Raw genomic sequence first — 19,100 nt, 5'->3', positions numbered from 1 at the left:
GGTCCCGGGGCACGTGGCGGCCATGCGAGTCAAGTTCGAGACCATCACCAACATCAACGCGGACACCATGAGACTGTCCAGGCGATCAGACGACGAAGCCTAGCACTCTAGGAATGTATTATAGTTCTGTTGATATTCAACAAGTCTTGCACAATTATAACACTGTAGTTAGAACTGCGACACTGTGTCAATTTGTTATCTTACTGTGTTCATGATCGTACTTGGTAGTTAGGTGAGTCTTTTATCGCGGTGAGGTTGTGAATGGTGTCCTTTATTGTTACTGACCGGCGTCATTTGTAATAGCTACCATATTGTGGGTATCGCTCTATGACTTCTATCATAAATAATCAGCCTAATTGATGAAATTATTTAACCTTCAGTATTAGTGGCTTTGAAAAATATATATGGAGAAATATCTATATTATATTTATATCATATAACTTGATGATTTATTAACTTCGTGGTGATAATTTTTATATTAGGTATCTTGTTAATTTGTAGAATAAAGTGTAATTATGTAAGTAATAATTCATTTTTATGGTTACATACTTAATAATTTTTCGTATTTTTTGTGTATAGTTCGTATTTTACATTTGTAAGATGTGTTTCAAGTATTCTATTGTTGCTTATTTGTTTAGTAATGATTATTATTATCGGATGATTAACTTTTATCACTTGTTAACCACAAACACTTGAATATTATTTAGCAAAATTTCAAGAGTAATATTGCAGTATTTAGCCAATTAGGAATGTATTATTATAAGTATCCCCAGTATACAAAACTGCCTAAATTAAGGTAAGTTTGCATTTTTTTCTTTTCCTTTTGTGAAAGCACATTTGAATGTCACAAAAATCATGAATATGGATTTTAAGAAATGGGCTATTTTGGCTTAGAATGGTTGACATTGATGCATACTGACATGTAGTGCCAAAATTGCAGATATGGTTTTTCAAACATTGATGCAATGAACTATTTTAGATAAGTTTACAGCATAAATTGTCATATCTCCAAATGTTGATAATTACTGTTGTGTCGACAGCTGCCAGTGTGTGCTATGATTCATATCTGACTTAATTTTGTAGGTGATGACTCATTTCCCGTATTCATAATGAAAATAAATATAAACTAGCATTTTTTTTTTTAATTTCAATTAATATCTTGTGTACATTTTTCCAAATAAATTACATATTTAGATCTTGGAAATAGAAATCGTATTTTGAAATTTACATATTAGTTTGGTGAAATGAATTGTTAGTAATATTTTTAATAGTTTTGTTTAGAAAGATATAATCATCCTGCAGAATTGCTGTCAGTCATCGCGAAATATAGTTCGTAATTCATACCTTCAAGAAAACAGTGATGGAATTGAAAATGGTAGTAAATAAGTTAGTTGCACTTTCCTCACTACAATATTTACTATAAAAAAGAGGCGTATGTTATAGTGGATTATGCGATATAACAACCTGATAATTTGCATCCCGTGCACATTCATACGGAAACTATATTATCAATAATGAACAACCTGAAATAATTGTCAAATCAAAATACCTGCTCACAGCAGTGCTTGGTATATGCGCTAATACAATTTTTGAAATTGTATTTACGCATTTTACTTCTTAATAAAGATGCACACGTATCTTTGTTTTGCAAAAATAGAAATATTCATTTGAATTTTGCATGCTTCACATAATTACCAGCTTGGAAATTCATATGTATCTGGATTCTAATTTATGTTAAATTGGGGATAGTGATATATTGGTAAAACCATTTTTTATAATTAGGACAACGGAATGAAAAGTTGCAGGTTAATAGTATGTATTTTAAGATAGTAATTGTGTATGGAATAATATAATAGTAATATGTAATTCACAAATCTAACTAGTCACTGAACTTGTCTGGATATAAGTCTTAATTTAAACACCACTTTTATTACTACTTAATGTTAACCGTATGCCTATCAAATAGAGCTACATATTTACAGGTAGAATTCTATATCTGCATTCAAATAGTTATGGCTTGGATGGTCTTTAGTTCTTTTTTACGGTCTTTCAAAAATGGATGGGAATTTCAAAAGATCGGAAGTACAACCCACTTTTATAATGGCTATGTCAAAATGTGTTGCTTTTGTTAAATTGTTAATTGGAAGTAGTTGGTTTTGTGATAATTTTAGCATAATTAACAATCACAAAAATAAGAGTATAATATCTTAAAAACGTTTAAGAATAAGTTCTGAAACGTTTCTAAGGTAAGCCAGCACCGTTTTCGATTGGTAAGCCAGCACCCTGAATTATATTCTACTCATTTTTGATAGACTGTAATTCTTGTATTTGATTATCATCTTGCAATGACTGTCAAAATAGAGGAATTACTAAATTTTAATTCTTTATAATGTTTTATTTATTATCGTTGTAAGTTTTTTTTTATATTTAATTTAGCCAAAGGTAGAAGGGATAATAATTTATATTTTAACATGATTAATTTTTAATGTAAACCGGAACAGAAATCAATATTCAGAACTTTGTTTTGCATTACACAATTGTAATTCATTTATTACATTTTGTGCTTGGTGCATTTCATTTGACATTTTATATTGCCAATTAGTAAATTACAAACTTTGCTGTTAGACATTCTTAAAAAATATTTTGAATATGGTATAGTAATAATGACTTTAATTTGCCATAGATGTGTTAAAATCCTTTTGAGATTTCTCTTTATGGTTTCAGCAACAACTATTATAGGGTCACAATTCTCCTAAAGTACATATCATAGAGATAGAACTGTGACTGAATGTGGAAGTAATTGTACCGGATGCAATTGACATTAAATTTAAAATAGTTCATTATTTGGATAGTGAAAGTTTCATGAATCTACTCATCTTATTATTTTTTTTTTAACCACTGACTTCTATTTTATTATCAACAAAACATTATGCATATTTTAATACAATTGTATTAGGAGTAATGCAAAAATATTTCTACAAATTTGATCATAAATTACAATAGAAATTAACGGGTTCTATCTTTCACATAAAAAACATATGTTATTTGTTTCAAGAAAAAAAAAAATTGATAGTTAAAATGTATTTTACTTGTAGTTTTTCTGTCACCTGATCTAAACTGTGCCTGATAAAAATCAACAGTTTATAGATGCGTTTTTGTGTAACCGGCTCAGTGAATTATTGAAGGTAGAGAAATAGCACGGAATTGTTATGCACCCATCTGTAATTATACCTATTATATATGTTGAAGATTTGGTAATTCAATTAATAACGTATCGAAAACACTGACCTTAGTTTTGCATCTTTAATTTTTAACGTGACACTTTCATCCATTTTTGTCTTCATATGTTTACTGACATTACTACACTTTCTAAAATGATAAATGGAGTAAAATTTCATCAGCATCTGAATGGCCGTGAAAATCAACAACAGAAAATGCTTCACTTTATTATCATTGCTCTCTTTTATACATACAAACTAATTCAGTTTTTTTTTAATCGTTCCTAATACATATATAATAGCAGAAATATTAAATATACATTACAAATTTTGAAACACAAGCACACAACGTGTTTTCAATATCATTTCCAATGAAGATGACATGGAACTAAACTACAATGATTTACTGTCTAGCAGAAAATATAAGGTTTAATAATAATAATGTTTAAAGACATATATTCATATACATACGTACATTTGTAATATTATACTGTAGTAAAATTGTAAGAAATCAGTGCCTAATTCCTTACTTAATGTGTGTTGATGGTATTAAATTGTTGAAGTTTGTATATAGACACATTATATTTGTTTGTGTATTCCAGTTATGTTATATGTATATATTTTAGTGTTATAACTGTATAACCTGTACAAAATATTAACAATTAATGCAATAATTAAATCGTCAATGAAAATCTAAATGGCTTTTTATTTGTAACTTTGAGAAACGTAGATTGGTTTTGTAGTCAAACAGTCTCTGTGAGTGGTAGATTGTCTGACTTTGCCTCGGTGTCTTAGGAGGAGACATTTCCATAATGGCTCTCTGGCGTGAAAGAAGCATTTATTGGCTTAATAGGATTGACCCAGCATCTAATGGTGTTCAAGTTTACGCAAATCCATAGATACACCCAGTAACTAACAGTAACCCATTTACAATATTACAGACATTCTTCTTCCGTCCCCCTGATGTTGAATATCGCTTGAGAGTAATTGTCCTTGTCTTGGGCAGCTCTAAACTGCGCGTCAACAGTCCTGATCCCTATCCGATCTCGTATATTCCGGAGCCAGCAGATCTGTCTTCTGCCCACACCTCGACGACCTTCCATTTTGCCTTTTATGATTAGGTACAATAGCTTGTAACACTAACCTTATCCGCACCCCAATGGTGCAAAGGGCACTGCATCATATAAACGCAGTGTTATCTTGATCGTTAACACACGAAGGAAAGGTGATCAGCCCTCCGCTTCAGGTACCAGTCCAGGGTAATATTGAATCAATATTAGAGTGAAAAATCACTTATATTTATTAGACCTCCCTCTGGGAATCGAAGCCGGGACCTCCAGAACGGTAGCCGAGCGTGCTGACTACGGAGGCGGACAAAATATCAGCGCTTAATAATGGAAATACACTAATACTACCATCACTCTTTTTCCCAGGAAGGGTAGGCAGAGAGGATGGAATGCCACACTCTTGTCTGGACATACACTCCTCGCTTCCTTCACATCCATACATCTAGTCGTACATGCACTCCGATTATGCAGACTCAAAAAACCACCAGATCACACCATCTTTTTCTCTTTCAAATACATGACCTTTGCCTTACTTTCATTCATTGCCAGCTCACATTCCATACATTCATGACACAATTAGGTGCAAATTCACGCTACTCGCTAGCATTTTAACTCCGATTCTCATCCTTTCAATCAAGAGATTGACAATGATCCAAACAACCATGGTGTCATTACACAGTCCCGTTTTACGCCTTTTGATATCGAAAACCACGATATAATGACCTCATTGACTCATACACTAAATAGCTATGCTGCTCTCGTAGAGGGAAGCTACTGCTTTATCAATTTATGGTTTACTCCATATTTTTCAGTACGCTCCATAGTTTCATTCTATCAACCTTATCATATTCTATTTCCAGATCCACAAAAGCACAGAACAGTGCTAGAATTTAACTAGTCCCATAGAGCTCTTTATAGTCACCCCGTTCTTGCAGTTTTTTTAATCTTGAAAAAATACCTACCTCATCTTTTTTTGTCAATGAATGTTTGACCTTTACAGACAAAAAAAAATGTACTAGGACTTAAAAGTGGCAATAGATTCCATATTTTATCTGTGTCAGGATTGATGTAAAAATGTGTGTTTATTATAATTTATACTAATATCTCATCACACGTTTATCCATGTAGTACCCTATGCACTTATAAGTACAGATGAAGGGAAACATTTGCATAATTATCCTGCGGATAGTTGAAAACAAAAATTATATATTTTGTATTAATTTATAAGAATGTTTCCCATTTTTCAAATATTTTTGTGAATAAAATATAATTATATTTTTTTCCTTTTTCAGGCACCATGGATTTACTACCAAAGACAAAAATAATGATAATGTAGGTAGGTAATATTTAGTCAAAACGCTTTCTTGAAAATATTTTAATGATACTCTATGGGCAGTTGAAATTGACAGCTGACGAACTGACAGATTTGGAAAATATACAAATACAAAAATCGGTATCGTTACGTTTTAACGAGTATATTTAAGAAAATAGTAACATGAAACTTACATAAAATGGATACTAAAAAAATAAGAAAAGTTAGTTGAAGCATGAATTCAGATTCTTAAATTATTATTTACCATCATGATTTTAAAACATGAGTTTTGTACTTTCAGGAACAGAAGTGGTTTAAACCGGCTTTTGATTTTGGAGAAGATACTGATGCCAAAAAGCCCAAAGTTGAAAATGAAGATTGCTCTAATTCTTCTGGAAAACTTAGTCCAAATAAATCACTTTCCGTAACTATTTTTAATTGTTACTTATTATGTTTATTTGGTGAATTTATTTTATCAAGATACTACAAATTGTTATCTTTTGCGCAAATTTTATACTAATTAGAAACCGAAACCACTAAGTTAATAGAGAAATCCTCTCTGAAAAGTGTATTTTGTATGATTGTTACAACAAAATAAGTCTTTTGAAATAAATACATTTGATGTTTAGTTCACTGAATAAAAACAATCTGCATATCAAATGGTTTCCCCCCCACTCTCTCTAAGTAATGCTTATTTAGGCTGAGTACATATACATATCGTAGTCGTACAGGAGAAAGTGACCAACTGACAAAACGTAAAATGTTCAGGAGGGCCATTTAACCGTTTTTACACTTTTGTCATCAATTAAAAACAAAGAAATAATGTATTCACGATTGTGATTATTTTTGTGTGAAAAGATATGTTTGCTTATATTGAAATGAGTAAATAATATTTTAGAAAATTTTCATCCTAAAGTTTTTAAAATTACTTAAAGAATTTGGTCACTTTTTCCAGGCAAATATCTAGGAAAAAATTCAGATAGTCACTTTTGATTCTTAAAATGAGATTGGAAACGTTAGTTACAGATACAAAAGTTTAATTCAAAGCATTTTATATTATTAATTTAAATTAAGAAAAAGCTTTTTTTTTTAAATAAACTAGCTAGTAACATAACATTTTTTTTAAATAACATTTTTTTATTAAATATACAAAAAGTAAAGAAGTATTATTCTGACTCAGATTCAGAATCAGAATCAGATTCAGAATTGGTTCTGATGCTCTGTCTTCTTTAATATTGACAGAAAGTGATCTGTGCCGCACATACTATTCCCGTGGAATTGCACCAGTATCACCAGCAAATCTTTCTTCTTTTTCTTAGTTCTCCTTTGTATAAATAATTTAATGGAGGAAAAATTACTGAAAATCTTCACCCAAATACTGACAGGATTAAAATCTTCGTTGTACGAATACTAATGCATTTTTTCCTGGTCTAGTGTGCTCATATCGCAAGCATTTAATTTGCAGCCATGAAACAATTTCGCTGTCTTTATTTTTATCGAGTTTATCGTCATGTTTTTGGCAAGTGATTTAAGATCTGTGTATGCCTCCGTGGTGTAATGGTAAGCGTGTTAAGTTTATCGTCATGTTTTTGGCAAGTGATTTAAGATCTGTGTATGCCTCCGTGGTGTAATGGTAAGCGTGTTTAGCTACCGTGCTGGAGGTCCCGGGTTCGATTCCCAGGAGGGGTTGAAAATAAATATTAGTGATTTCACCCAATAATATATATTTCATATTACCCTGGACTGGTCCCTGAAGCGCAGGAGTGATCATCTTGCCTTCATGTAAGTAACGATCAAGATAATACTGCATCAATAAGATGCAGTGCCCTATGCACCATTAGTTGCGGATAAGGGTTAAAAGAAGATTTGAGATCTAACATATCGTCAAATCTTAATTCATGTACATTATATGGATCACTCTTTCTTAATTTTTACACATTTTCATAAATAATTTACCTCTACTGGCCATTTGACTTCGAATTTAGTCACTTTGTTTCTCTAGAAACATTTAAATGTCAAATGTTTCATACAGAACTTAACTAACTTCATGGCGTTGAAAATTGTTACAACAGGCAATAATGTCCAACTGTCACTTGGTCACTTTTGCTTGTAAAGAAAATGAACATCAATGCAGTTAGTCATTTTTAACAAATCAAAATATTATACTTCCAAATTTAAAATCGCTCTGGGATTTTTTTCAGGGCAGTATTAAGCTAGTAAGATGTCAAATAGTTGATAATCACGTTTTTGTAAAAACTGCAGTTGGTCACTTTCTCCTGTATGACTACGATATATATATTTTCATCAAATAAATCACACATTTTCAATATTTCTACATTGTTTACTCATACTCCATATAGTTTCATTATTTATAAAACTGAAATATAATTTATGGTTGATTCCAGCCTGAGTGTAGTATTTTTCCAAACAATATCAATAATATTCAATATGAGAACATGCTGGATCGATATAAACCCACAGAAGTCTCTGATTTGGCAGTCCACAATAAAAAGGTTCAGGAAGTATCTGATTGGCTTAAAAAAGCCTCTGGACAATCTTTAAGCAGCATGTTACTGTTAACTGGACCGTCTGGCTGTGGAAAAACTGCTACTGTAGAATTATTAGCGGCGCAATTAGGACTTACCATCAGCGAGTGGGTAACGCCTATAGATGTGGAATACGTACGAGATTATGGTAAGATGAATTTAGTACTTGATTTATTTAATAAAATTTCAGCCTGCATACTGATTTTGGTATTTGGCTACCTTCCTTAACGTCAAGGCCAAGGGTTTCGTTTTCCCTAAGTGCATCACTAAGAAAATTGCATTTTACTGATCAGTCTGTCAAAATGAAATGAATCCCAGCTACAACCAATTTTAATAATAGCAACACCAAATTATATTATCATTGAATTATTTATTGCTGTTGAAAACGGGAAGCCATTTGAGTAAACTATTTTATCCAAGTGATATAATATACATTTTCATGAGTATTTAAAATTAAAATCAAATTAATGTTTTTTTAGGAGGAAACAGTTATACTTACCAAGAAAAGCAATCTGATAAATTTTCAGAATTTTTATTAAAAGCTTCGTCTTTTAAGAGTCTACTCAGAAATACCGACTCTAAGAGAATAATATTAGTTGAAGATTTTCCTAATTCCTTCGTAAGAGATCCTTCAGAATTCTTTAGTATATTGCAGTAAGTAAAATATTTTAATTTATTTGTAAAACACAACATAAATGAATTAAAACAAAAATCATAAATCTATGTATTAACACAAATGCAGCAATTTAATAGATAAGGTTAAAATAAAAATTTTCTTGCCATAAACACTTCTTTTACCATTCCGTTTTTTTTCTGTAATAATTTTAGGATTTATAAAGAAAGAGGAAAATCCCCATTAATTTTCATTTGCACAGACACAAGGGACGGTGGGCTCAACATGTCATGGAATTTATTTCCAGCAAATATACAAGAAAAATATGGTATTGACCATATCAGGTAAATATTTAATAATTTTTTACGACCTTCTATTATTTAGGCTGAAGTTACAAGTTCAAAAGGCATGCCATAATAACTCGGAAAATATTGATATCATAGATATGTCTTTCATAAAAAATTAGTGTGTGTGGGTGCAAAACATATAAAATATATTCTGCCAGAATTATGAAATATATTTTTAAAACAAAAATTTTGAATCAAAGATTTTTTTCTTAACCATGAAGATTTTAAACAATTGTTTTTTTTTCCAGCTTCAATCCCGTAGCCCCAACTGGAATGAAGCAAGCTCTAAAAAGAATAACTTTGTTGCTTCAGAAATCAAATACTTGTATGAAATTACCGGATCAAGAATGTATTGAGGGCATTGTTAATTCTTCTATGGGAGATATTCGTTCAGCTGTCAACAATCTACACTTTGCTTCCTTAAAGGGTTACTATGGAATCTCATTCACTATCAATATTTTAACACATATCATTAACATTAAAACTATATTATACAGCGGAACATTGCAAGCAGTGTTCTTTTATAAAGACAAAATGAATATTATCATATCTTATATTTTTTTAGGAAGCAATATATCAATAACGTCACAAGAGAAGAAATCTAAGGGAAAGAAAAGTAAAAAAGGCAAAGAAAAGAAATCCAAATTGACATCAATGGGAAAAGATGAGTCTGTAACTATTATGCATGGCGTGGGGCGCGTGTTAAATCCTAAATGTAAGAAATCTTTTATAACTATAAAAGAAATGCTTATATTTCTTTGGGCTCTAAGTGATATACAAGGCACAATATTTGGAAATTTATAATTGAAATGGCTTATTAAATAAAACTTTTAAATAAATGTTTAAATAGTAAATATATCATAAATACGCAAGTCATTAACTTTGTGATCTTCTATTTTTAAACTTTGTTGCCATTTCAACCCAAATTAATTTAAAAAAATATTATTAATTTGGACACTCAAAATAGTTAAAATTGTATATTTGTAACTATGTATTTTATTTTCATTCCAATTGCTTTTAGTAACAGAGAAGTTAACTGCCAAAGATCATCAGAGGTTTACACACAGTCCCGAAAGTATTGTGGATTGTTTCCAGATGCAGCCAGCTTCGTTTGTTAGTTACATTCATGAAAATTACCTGCCACATTTCTCCAATATACATCATGTAGAAAGGGCTACGGACTCCCTCAGCGATGCCGATTGCTTTATGAGCGAGTGGAGGGTGAGTAATTAATCCGTTTACCGAAAGCACAATAGATAATTAATGTTGCAAGTTTTTGAGTTAATTTGCTGCTTCACAATATTGCCAAGTAACGTAAGTGACTAACTTGGACTTAACTAATGTAACGGAAGAAAGAATTTTATCACCATCTGACCATATAACAGTAGAAATATTTTGCAAACCACTTGCTCAGAAATAAAAATCAATAGTATTTGCAAATATTTAAAGTATTAAAAGTATTTCAAATTGGACAGCATAAAATTTATGTAGAACTTGTTGAAAACCATTCCTGCATATAACTGCTTATCCTAGATTACTAAATTATCCTACGAGTGACATTATTACTAAACATTCATAAAACAATTACAGAAATAAAACAGTAATAAATAAAATAATCAAAAACGTTTATTATTTCAGAAGTAAAAGTAACATTCTTTGAGTTTAAGAGATGAAAAAAATAAAGGCTTCCTAAAAAGGTACCGAGAAGCGGGAGGCGCGCAACGACGCAAACATTGTTTTTTCCAGGAATCATCATTTGCCGTCGTAATTTTTACAATAGTTTAGTAATCTAAGGTTAAATTATTGAGGGTAAAAATAGACACATTTTTTTAACTATCGTACCAAATTAAACTTGGACTTTTATTCACATCTATGGACATCTTCACAAACCTCATTGAATTTTTTGTATAAAAAAAGTTAATTTAACCCATTTTACTAGATACAGCTAAAATAAAAACTTATTAAGTTAACCTGCTAAAACTCACTTTAAACTCAATAATAATTTTGGTGATTTCTTTATTAGGAGAAGTTTGGTAAAATCTATGGACTTACAGTAGCTGTGTCGGGATTGATGACAGCCAACAGGGCTCCCATATCCTCCTGGCATCCCATTAAAGGACCCAAAAAAGGAAATATCATTTATCCGTAAGTTCCCTTCCTTGTAGCAGATAGCATCTCATCAGAAAATAATATATAAATACTACAGAAATTGTAATTAAACACATTACCACATATTATATATTTGATGTTTAGGTATTGTGGATCTTTTAGAAGTAGCTCATGAACATAGCTCATTATGATTTATATACATACATATGTAAATTATATGTTTTAGGTTGATGCAAGAAATACCCTTATTAGAAAGAGAGCAACTGATTTGCGGAAAGGTACTAGCGACAGATTTCAAAGGTTTCTGTAATATTATTAGTGACGGGACAATCAATGAAGATAATAGCCTTATAGAAGAATATACAATTTGTGAATAAATTAAAAATGAATACTCCTTACCATAAGAATATCAAATCTTGATTTAATGAATTTGGCATACTATATTCTGCACAAAATATAGCTTCAAATGTGATTTTCTTTATAATTATGAACTATATTCAAACAAATTGAAACTTATGAAATGTTTCTGTAATAAAGTGTATTGTTTAATGCATTTCCCACTGACAGATTTTGATGTTTTCCTTACTCAGTACAAAAAACATTGTCAGGATTAATTAGCAAACAATTAAACCCACTTGAATAAAAACAGGTTTTTGCTAAATACTTATGGATTTTGTTATTTACTTATGGATCCTAACTAACTAACCATCACGCCGCTTCTCCGCAGGGGTAGGCAGAGAGAATAGAGCGCCACACCGCTCTGTCCTTGCAAACATTCTTCGCCTTTTCCACGTTCATGCATCTCCTCACACATGCCCGCCGATTGTTACGACTCCTAACCTGACCACTTTCAAGTATTTGGCATACCTGATCATGCCATGTTTTTGCTTCTTTTCCCAATAACATTCGCCTCATAAATTTGTTTTACCGTTCTTTCCTCACTCATTCGTTCTACATGTCCAAACCATCTCAACACACCTTTCTTAATTTTATCGATAATGCTTATCTCAGCTTTGCATTCCTTCCTTATTTCACTATTCGCACATCTATCATACATCGTTTTGTCGCACATTCTTCTGAGAGATCGCATTTTGACTGCATTCAGTCTACTTTCATCCTTCTTTTGCCAACTCCATGTTTCACTTCCATACATTAGAGTTGGAACCAGGACTCCGTTGTGCACTGCCAGTTTAGCTTCCGCTGATATGTTTTTATTTGCTATAACTGGATATACTTATGGATCCAATAATAATAAAATAAGAACACATGTTTGCATAATTTTTTTAATTACAGTTTATTTTTAAAACAAATGTTAATAAAATGACACAGACTTAAGATATATTTAAGGTTGAAGTTGGGACGATTTTGGGAGATGTGGATGCTAATTTCTTGGGTCTGGGAAAACAATAAATACAAGCTTATAATCAATAATAAAATGCAACTCGATACTTTTTGAAAAAATATTTAATGGTTTAATATTTATTTACATTAGGGGAGTGGAGGAAAAAATTACATATTGAATATTAAGTTTTTGAAAAAAAATTACTTACCATTTTCACCAGCGTACTCCATTCAGGATGCATTATTAGTTATAAAATTAGCATTAACCTGAAAGTCTTTGCAGGTAGTTAGTAACAGCTAACCGGTGGAATGGCAATCAATCCTTACATTACAAAATCTACTCTAATCTAGGTCAGTATAATAAACACCATTTAATCTTGTTCATTACTTAAAATACAAACCTTTTTGTCCTTCGTAGGAAGAAAGCTACGAAGATATTTTGAGTTGACACAAGTCATGGTCAAATGAATTATACACAGTAAGAAAACATTCAATTGAATGTGATAGGAGGCACTGTTTCTAGAACTTTCATTATGGGAAGATTTGGTATACAAACAAACAAGTTTCCATTTTTTAGCGGAAAGAAAGTTTAGAATAATTTACTTGAAATTGGGATGCATCTTATAAGAATGTGAAAAAATTCAGATTGAATGTTAAATCAAATATTGCCACTTATTCTTTACATCTTTAAACTCTGGGTTTGCTTTCTGATTTTCAGCAAGCGTATTGTTCTTCTGTGTGTTTAAAAATTCATAACTGCCACTGCCATCTTTAAGTGTTCATCCACGGGGATTGTTCAGTTACCAAAGATAAATAGTTGTAGTTTTAAAACTTTAAAAACGATAAAAAAAAGGAAACCACAACCAAGATTTCCATTTTTTTTTAGTTTAAATACTTTTTGAGTATGCAAAATTATCAATAGAATATCGTCAATGCAGATTTGCAATCATTTCAAAAAGTTAAAAAATTGGGAGTCATTGCCGTGAACATTAGCTAAAATATTTACAGAAGTTCTCGTTACTTCTGGATTTATCGTTTGCAGTTTAGCATTTTCACAACAGTGATATATTTCAATAAATGAATAAGACAAATTTGCTGTGCAATTTTGCAAACATAATTGATAAAACGAAGGCTTAATAATTTCTATCCAAATACATATGTACTTCCAAAATCCAGTGTTTGTAAAAAGTTGGCATCAAAAACAAATTGGCATCCTTTGCTAGGAGCAAATAACGGGGTATATCAAGATCACATCTCGAACGACGAGGTACTACAAATAATCAAAGAAAGAAGGTGTCTACTCGTGACTATCTCGAAAAGACTTGCCAAATGGGTCGGTCACGTGTTGAGATAGGAGGGTTTCCTGCACCTGACAGTAGAGGGAACAAACGCCAAAAGACGCCCACGCCGTGAATATGTTTGCGACTTATACGAGGACATGGGCTGTCCAACGCATGAGGAGCTGAAGACGGCAAAATAGACCGGAGTGGCAAAGGAGGCGTCATTTGTTGCTGCAGACCAATCCACAGGATTGAAACCGCGGAAGAAAGATCAAGATGTAAGGTTGCATGTTGGCAATGGCAAATTGAATACTTTAGTTAGTGGAATATGTGTTTAATTCAAGTTTTACTAAGTAAATATGTACCACTATTTCTTAAAATCTATTGTGACATTCCGCATCATTTTCAAACAACTTATGTGAAGCTAATTCAAAATTTTAGAGTTGGGTCCTTGGGACGTTGAATTTACTTAATAAAACTTAAATTAATGATGGATAGATTTTACCAAGTGACTGCTGAATGAATGAATGAAAATAGATAAATGTGTTTCTGGTGTGTTAGGTCATTGTTCTACTGTCATTGTTCCCGGAAAAAAATATAGTCAAATAACACAATTGCTCCAAATTTTGATTGCCTGTGCTCTGTTAAGTAGGCTCACATTTCGCATTAAACATAAGTTAAATATGTTACCACAATATGGTAAAATAGAAAATCCTCTGAAATTTCTTAATTTGGTAGGTATACCTTGAATAGAAAAAGTTTGCGGAACACTGTGTTAGGTAGTCACAAACCTGTGAGGTGAGTACCAGTAGGTAGGGTGGGGTAGGGTAGGGTGCGGAACTACCTGGAGGAGGAGGAGGAGGAGCGGGAGCGGCGGTGGGAGCGGGAGGGGGGCGGGGCGGCGCGGGGCACGCGGGGGGCGGGGGAGCGCGAGCGGGGCGCGCGGGGTCGGCGCGGGGGAGGGGGGGAGGGCCGGCGCCGCAGGGGGCCCACGGGGCTGCGGCGACGATCACGACCACCGTACCTGCAACAAATAAAACCAACATTAACACACTTCGGACGGGTGTTTTTTGACACCTGCAGACTTGCTGGTGACAGGATTTGATAATTGTGTACATTAGTTAAGACCTTAATAAAGAGATTGGTACATAATATTCGTATAAACACATTAAATAATTCCGTCTTTTCTGACTTTGAAATTAGGCCGGCGCAGAAGGTAAAAATACAATTCCTGTCCTTAAGCATCAATCGACCGAAGAGGTAGAATTTTTTTAATTCCTATTGTGAGCGTACATTCGCACACATCAATGATAAAATCTTTTCACATTTTTTTTTATAAATATCATTCTTTTTTTGTCCGCCTCTGTGGTATAATGGTTAGCGTGTTTACCTTCCGTGCTGGAGGCCCCGGATTCGATTCCCAAGGGGGGGTAAAAATAAATATTAGTGATTATACAGTCTAATATTTATTTGATATCACCCCGGACTGGTCCCTGAAGTGCAGGAGTGATGTCCTTGCCTCGGTGTAAGTAAGGATGGAGTGCAAGTAGGAGAGTAGTTACCTGGGTGGGGAGCGCCTGCGCATGGGCGGGCGGGGCATGGGGCGAGGGGAGGGGCGGCGCGGGCGGGAGGGGATGAGCACGGGCGCCGCCGTGATCTCCTGCCCGTCTATCTGCCCTGAACAACAGAGAAACATTAATTATGCAATTCAACTTTCTAAGAGCGCTAAATCTTGCTTTTGTTGGTACTAAATATTCAATACGGATGTGAAATGTAAACTTGAATTGAAGAAAACATTAAATTTAGTGATGTTAAATCCATCCAAGGTTTATGTCCGCTTCCGTAGTGTAATGGTCAGCACGCTCGGCTACCGTACTGGAGGTCCCGGGTTCGATTCCCGGGGGGGGGGGTCAAATGTATATAATACTCTAATATTTATTCAATATATCCTGGACTGGTATACTGTGGATTTTCCTCGAATGACATCTAGAGGGAGACCAAAGAATTCCTGGATGGTGTAGAGAAAATATGGTCTAGGTAACGCTGTCTGAAAAGGAAGAAGGACCTACAGCTTGAGGACGAGGACGGCTGACACCAACAGTCTATAAAAACAATAAGTTGGAATGGAGCCAAGAAATAGAATATAAACTGTAATAAACATACCTCCGTCCATGTGCTTCATGGCATTCTCAGCTTCGTCGGGGTTGGTGAACTCCACATACGCAAACCCCTTCCCGATCTGCGGGTGCAAGCGCTCCATGGGCATCTCCACAGCCTTCACCACGCCGTATGTGGAAAAGATCTCCATGATGTGCTCCTTGCACACATTACGCGTCAGGTGCCCGATGTGAATGCGTGTGGGGCGCGGCAGCGGCGAGCGCTCGCGCTTCTTGGGCCGCGAGCGTGGTGACACCGACCTGACATATCGACACAATTAGAAACTGGACCCCCAAAAGACACTATTCTAATCATAATCCAAACACTTTATTCGTGATTTTGTTTTAGTGGCAGATAAGGCTTGTAAGATGAAAAACTACAATGAAGGAGGATAAACGTCGGAGCCGGGAATTGTAGAACAACTATGTCCAATATTTACGGAACTAAATGTAGTGGAGTGAAGCGGCTGAACGCTGCTCTACCGTCTTTTTTTTTCCCCACATAATGTACACTGGAAAGCACTATGGTAAACGGGCAAGTATCCCTTACCCGTAGCATGACCTTGCATTTATAATCAGGGTGCACAAAAGTGAAAGAGGAATAAAATAAATAAATAAAGCTTATATAAATTGTCTCGGTACCTATAGCCTGCCAGCATGGCCCAAGCGTATGATGAATTTTAGTTTGCGGTTGATGTTTATTTTTAGTTATGCTTTAGTCTAAACGTGAATATCAGGTGAACCAAAAGAAAAGACAATTTCAAGGGTCCTGATGAAAGACCTCATTAGATAAATGTCGTCCTCCAGCCCTAGGGGTTTAAAACTGACTAAGGAGCAAGTGATATTGCATATGTGCATACCCAGTATGTGGCTTCTTTTATGATACAGAGTGTAACATTAACATAAAAAGCGGCATATGTCTCATAATAGAACGGCTGTCCGAACTCAGAACACAGTAAGGGACATTTTTACTGTATTACGTTTTTTTGCAATTTTGGACTAAGTAGATTCTACTTAGTCCAAAATTGCAAAAAAAAACGTACTACAAAAAATGTCCCTTACTGTGTTTTATGTTTGGACAGCCAAGAAGGCCGAGTACACATTACATTTTTCACATCTATAGGGCGAGGGTTTAGGTAGATAGCGAATTGAGCAAATATAAACCCTCGTTGTTCTAAGATCACGATTTATTAACGCAATATACTTTTCTAACCTGGAATGTCCTTTGGCTTTGATCTTTTCATTGGAACCTGATGGCGGAGCTTTTTTCTTGTCAGAAAGCCGTTCATCCTTGCGTTCCCGAGGGGGACTCTTCACCTCCACAGCCCTGAATTGGATAAATTGATAGATTTGAGTTTGTGAGGTAACTAATACAGTTTATGGAAGACCTAATTTCACTAAATTATGAATAGGGCACTGCTTTTTTTTTTTGAATTACCTAACGTCCAAGTGACTCTGAAATCTAGCTACGGCTTTTTTTTTTTTTTTGGCAAAGCACCCAATTTTGGGTGATACCTGCCATACTAGTGATTTTATATACTTATGCTACGGCTTATGCAACACCGCTTATCATAACCCTACTCAGGCTTCAACTTTTTAAGTTTCATAGCCTATGCCTACTTGTGAGTGGATTTACTCTTTATTTTTAAAGTTACTATAATTTCATGTAATTCATGAGTGAAAATTCTAGGCAAAAACACTCGCTATAGGGCACTGCATCACATTGATCCAGTTTTAAGTTGATTTTTAACTATACGCAGATGAAGTAAAGGTGCTCAGGGAGAAAAACATAAGTTTATTGCATTGTAAATAATCGGTCATCGAATTTTTCCAAGTCAACAGTATATTTTCGGTTTTGCAAATATGTAATATATTTTTTTGCATCAGTTATTAAATGTGTGTAGTAGAAAGTTTTCAATCTTTCAAAGAATATGCATTCTTCTGAAAATGAAGCTACATGTAGCGGTTCCTCTTCATCAATTTCGACCTTTTCTGCTGTATCCGTCAACCTTGCGTCACACAAGCTTTTGACAGTTTCTATCCCACACGTTAGAATATTGTCATCGAATGTAACAAAATTGAGGAGAATGTAAAAAACACAGACAAGATATATCAAATATGTAGGATAATTCAAACGATGAATGTGGTAAAACGGTGGTATAGAAACGATTGATGCGATCTATTTTTGTATGAAATGAATTCAAGGTAGAAGAAACAAATGACACATTGGGAAAACGATTATTTGAGAAACAATAGGTAGAGTTTTCATTGTAATTATAAATATACTTTAAAATTTAAGTCTTAAATTTTGATGTAAGATATAGTCGGGAGACTCACTTGCGTTTGGGTCTTTGTCTATCTCCCCCACTGCTACTGGAAGACGAGGTGGACGATGAAGAGGAACGACTAGACGAGGAACTGCTCGAACTGGACCGGGACGATGAGTGAGATGAACTGCTATCCGAGGAGCTGAAAACAAGCGTTAACACAATGTAGAACCAAATACAAGAAGTCAAAATGTGAAACAGACGCAAACCACTTAACTCAATCCGAGTTCACTTCAGAGTGAAGAACATACTGCTACATGAAAAAGGACAATAACTAGGAGTCTCGGGATTGCATACAAGGGTACGCGGTACGGGCCGCTGTATTTTATGCGCTTAGAAACTGCTGTGTTAAACTCTTTTGTGAGGTGAACCAAAAAGTATGTTCAAATTATTTAGATTCAATTAATACCTGCCACTGCTATCACTACTGCTGGAACCCGAGTCCTTCTTTTTCTTATCCTTTTCTTTTAACTTCTTTTTATCTTTTTCTTGCGAGCCCCCGGAAGGTGAGCGATTGCGAGCCCTGAAAATATTAAGGCATGTAGGCGGAATATAACCTCAAGATAATGTTGAGAATATTAAAATAAAGCAGAAACATAATATTAAGGCATCTAATCTTACATGACCGGTTTGAATTCCTTCCTTTATACAGAAAAAATCCTCAATATTTGCTGCGAATCCGAATCACGAAATCGCAAATTGACAGGATCAGACGCCGCCGTACCCGGAAAATACCAAAAACAATAATCCAAAGACTAACTAACTTGCAAGACTATTGTCTGCT

At 34.0% G+C, this 19,100-nt stretch overlaps 2 protein-coding genes across 2 annotated transcripts; one reads left to right on the top strand and one right to left on the bottom strand.

Annotated features, from left to right (window-relative positions):
• Nucleotides 1–5,673: 5,673 nt before the first annotated feature.
• On the top strand, nucleotides 5,674–11,906 carry Rad17 (Rad17 checkpoint clamp loader component). Its single transcript, XM_088262454.1, has 10 exons — nucleotides 5,674–5,820; nucleotides 5,899–6,021; nucleotides 8,003–8,291; nucleotides 8,623–8,797; nucleotides 8,972–9,100; nucleotides 9,352–9,530; nucleotides 9,669–9,818; nucleotides 10,125–10,324; nucleotides 11,127–11,248; nucleotides 11,439–11,906. The coding sequence occupies exons 1-10, from the start codon at nucleotides 5,797–5,799 to the stop codon at nucleotides 11,587–11,589; spliced, it is 1,542 nt and encodes a 513-aa protein (XP_088118580.1). The 5' UTR covers nucleotides 5,674–5,796; the 3' UTR covers nucleotides 11,590–11,906.
• Nucleotides 11,907–12,658: 752 nt separating this feature from the next.
• Nucleotides 12,659–19,077, bottom strand: LOC148307980 (uncharacterized). The gene is made up of 7 exons (XM_088262471.1): nucleotides 18,938–19,077; nucleotides 18,726–18,839; nucleotides 18,327–18,458; nucleotides 17,203–17,316; nucleotides 15,997–16,250; nucleotides 15,396–15,510; nucleotides 12,659–14,857 (listed from the first exon to the last, which is right to left on the bottom strand). Coding segments are annotated over exons 1-7 (915 nt in total). The 5' UTR covers nucleotides 18,940–19,077; the 3' UTR covers nucleotides 12,659–14,673.
• Nucleotides 19,078–19,100: the final 23 nt, after the last annotated feature.

Source organism: Brachycentrus maculatus, unplaced genomic scaffold, assembly GCF_059751285.1.
Source record: "Brachycentrus maculatus isolate JH-2025_06_01 unplaced genomic scaffold, ASM5975128v1 h1tg000180l, whole genome shotgun sequence".
Classification (NCBI taxonomy): Eukaryota; Metazoa; Arthropoda; class Insecta; order Trichoptera; family Brachycentridae; genus Brachycentrus; species Brachycentrus maculatus.
The sequence above is the reverse complement of the archived record's forward strand: the minus strand, read 5'-3'. Positions and strand labels throughout refer to the sequence as shown.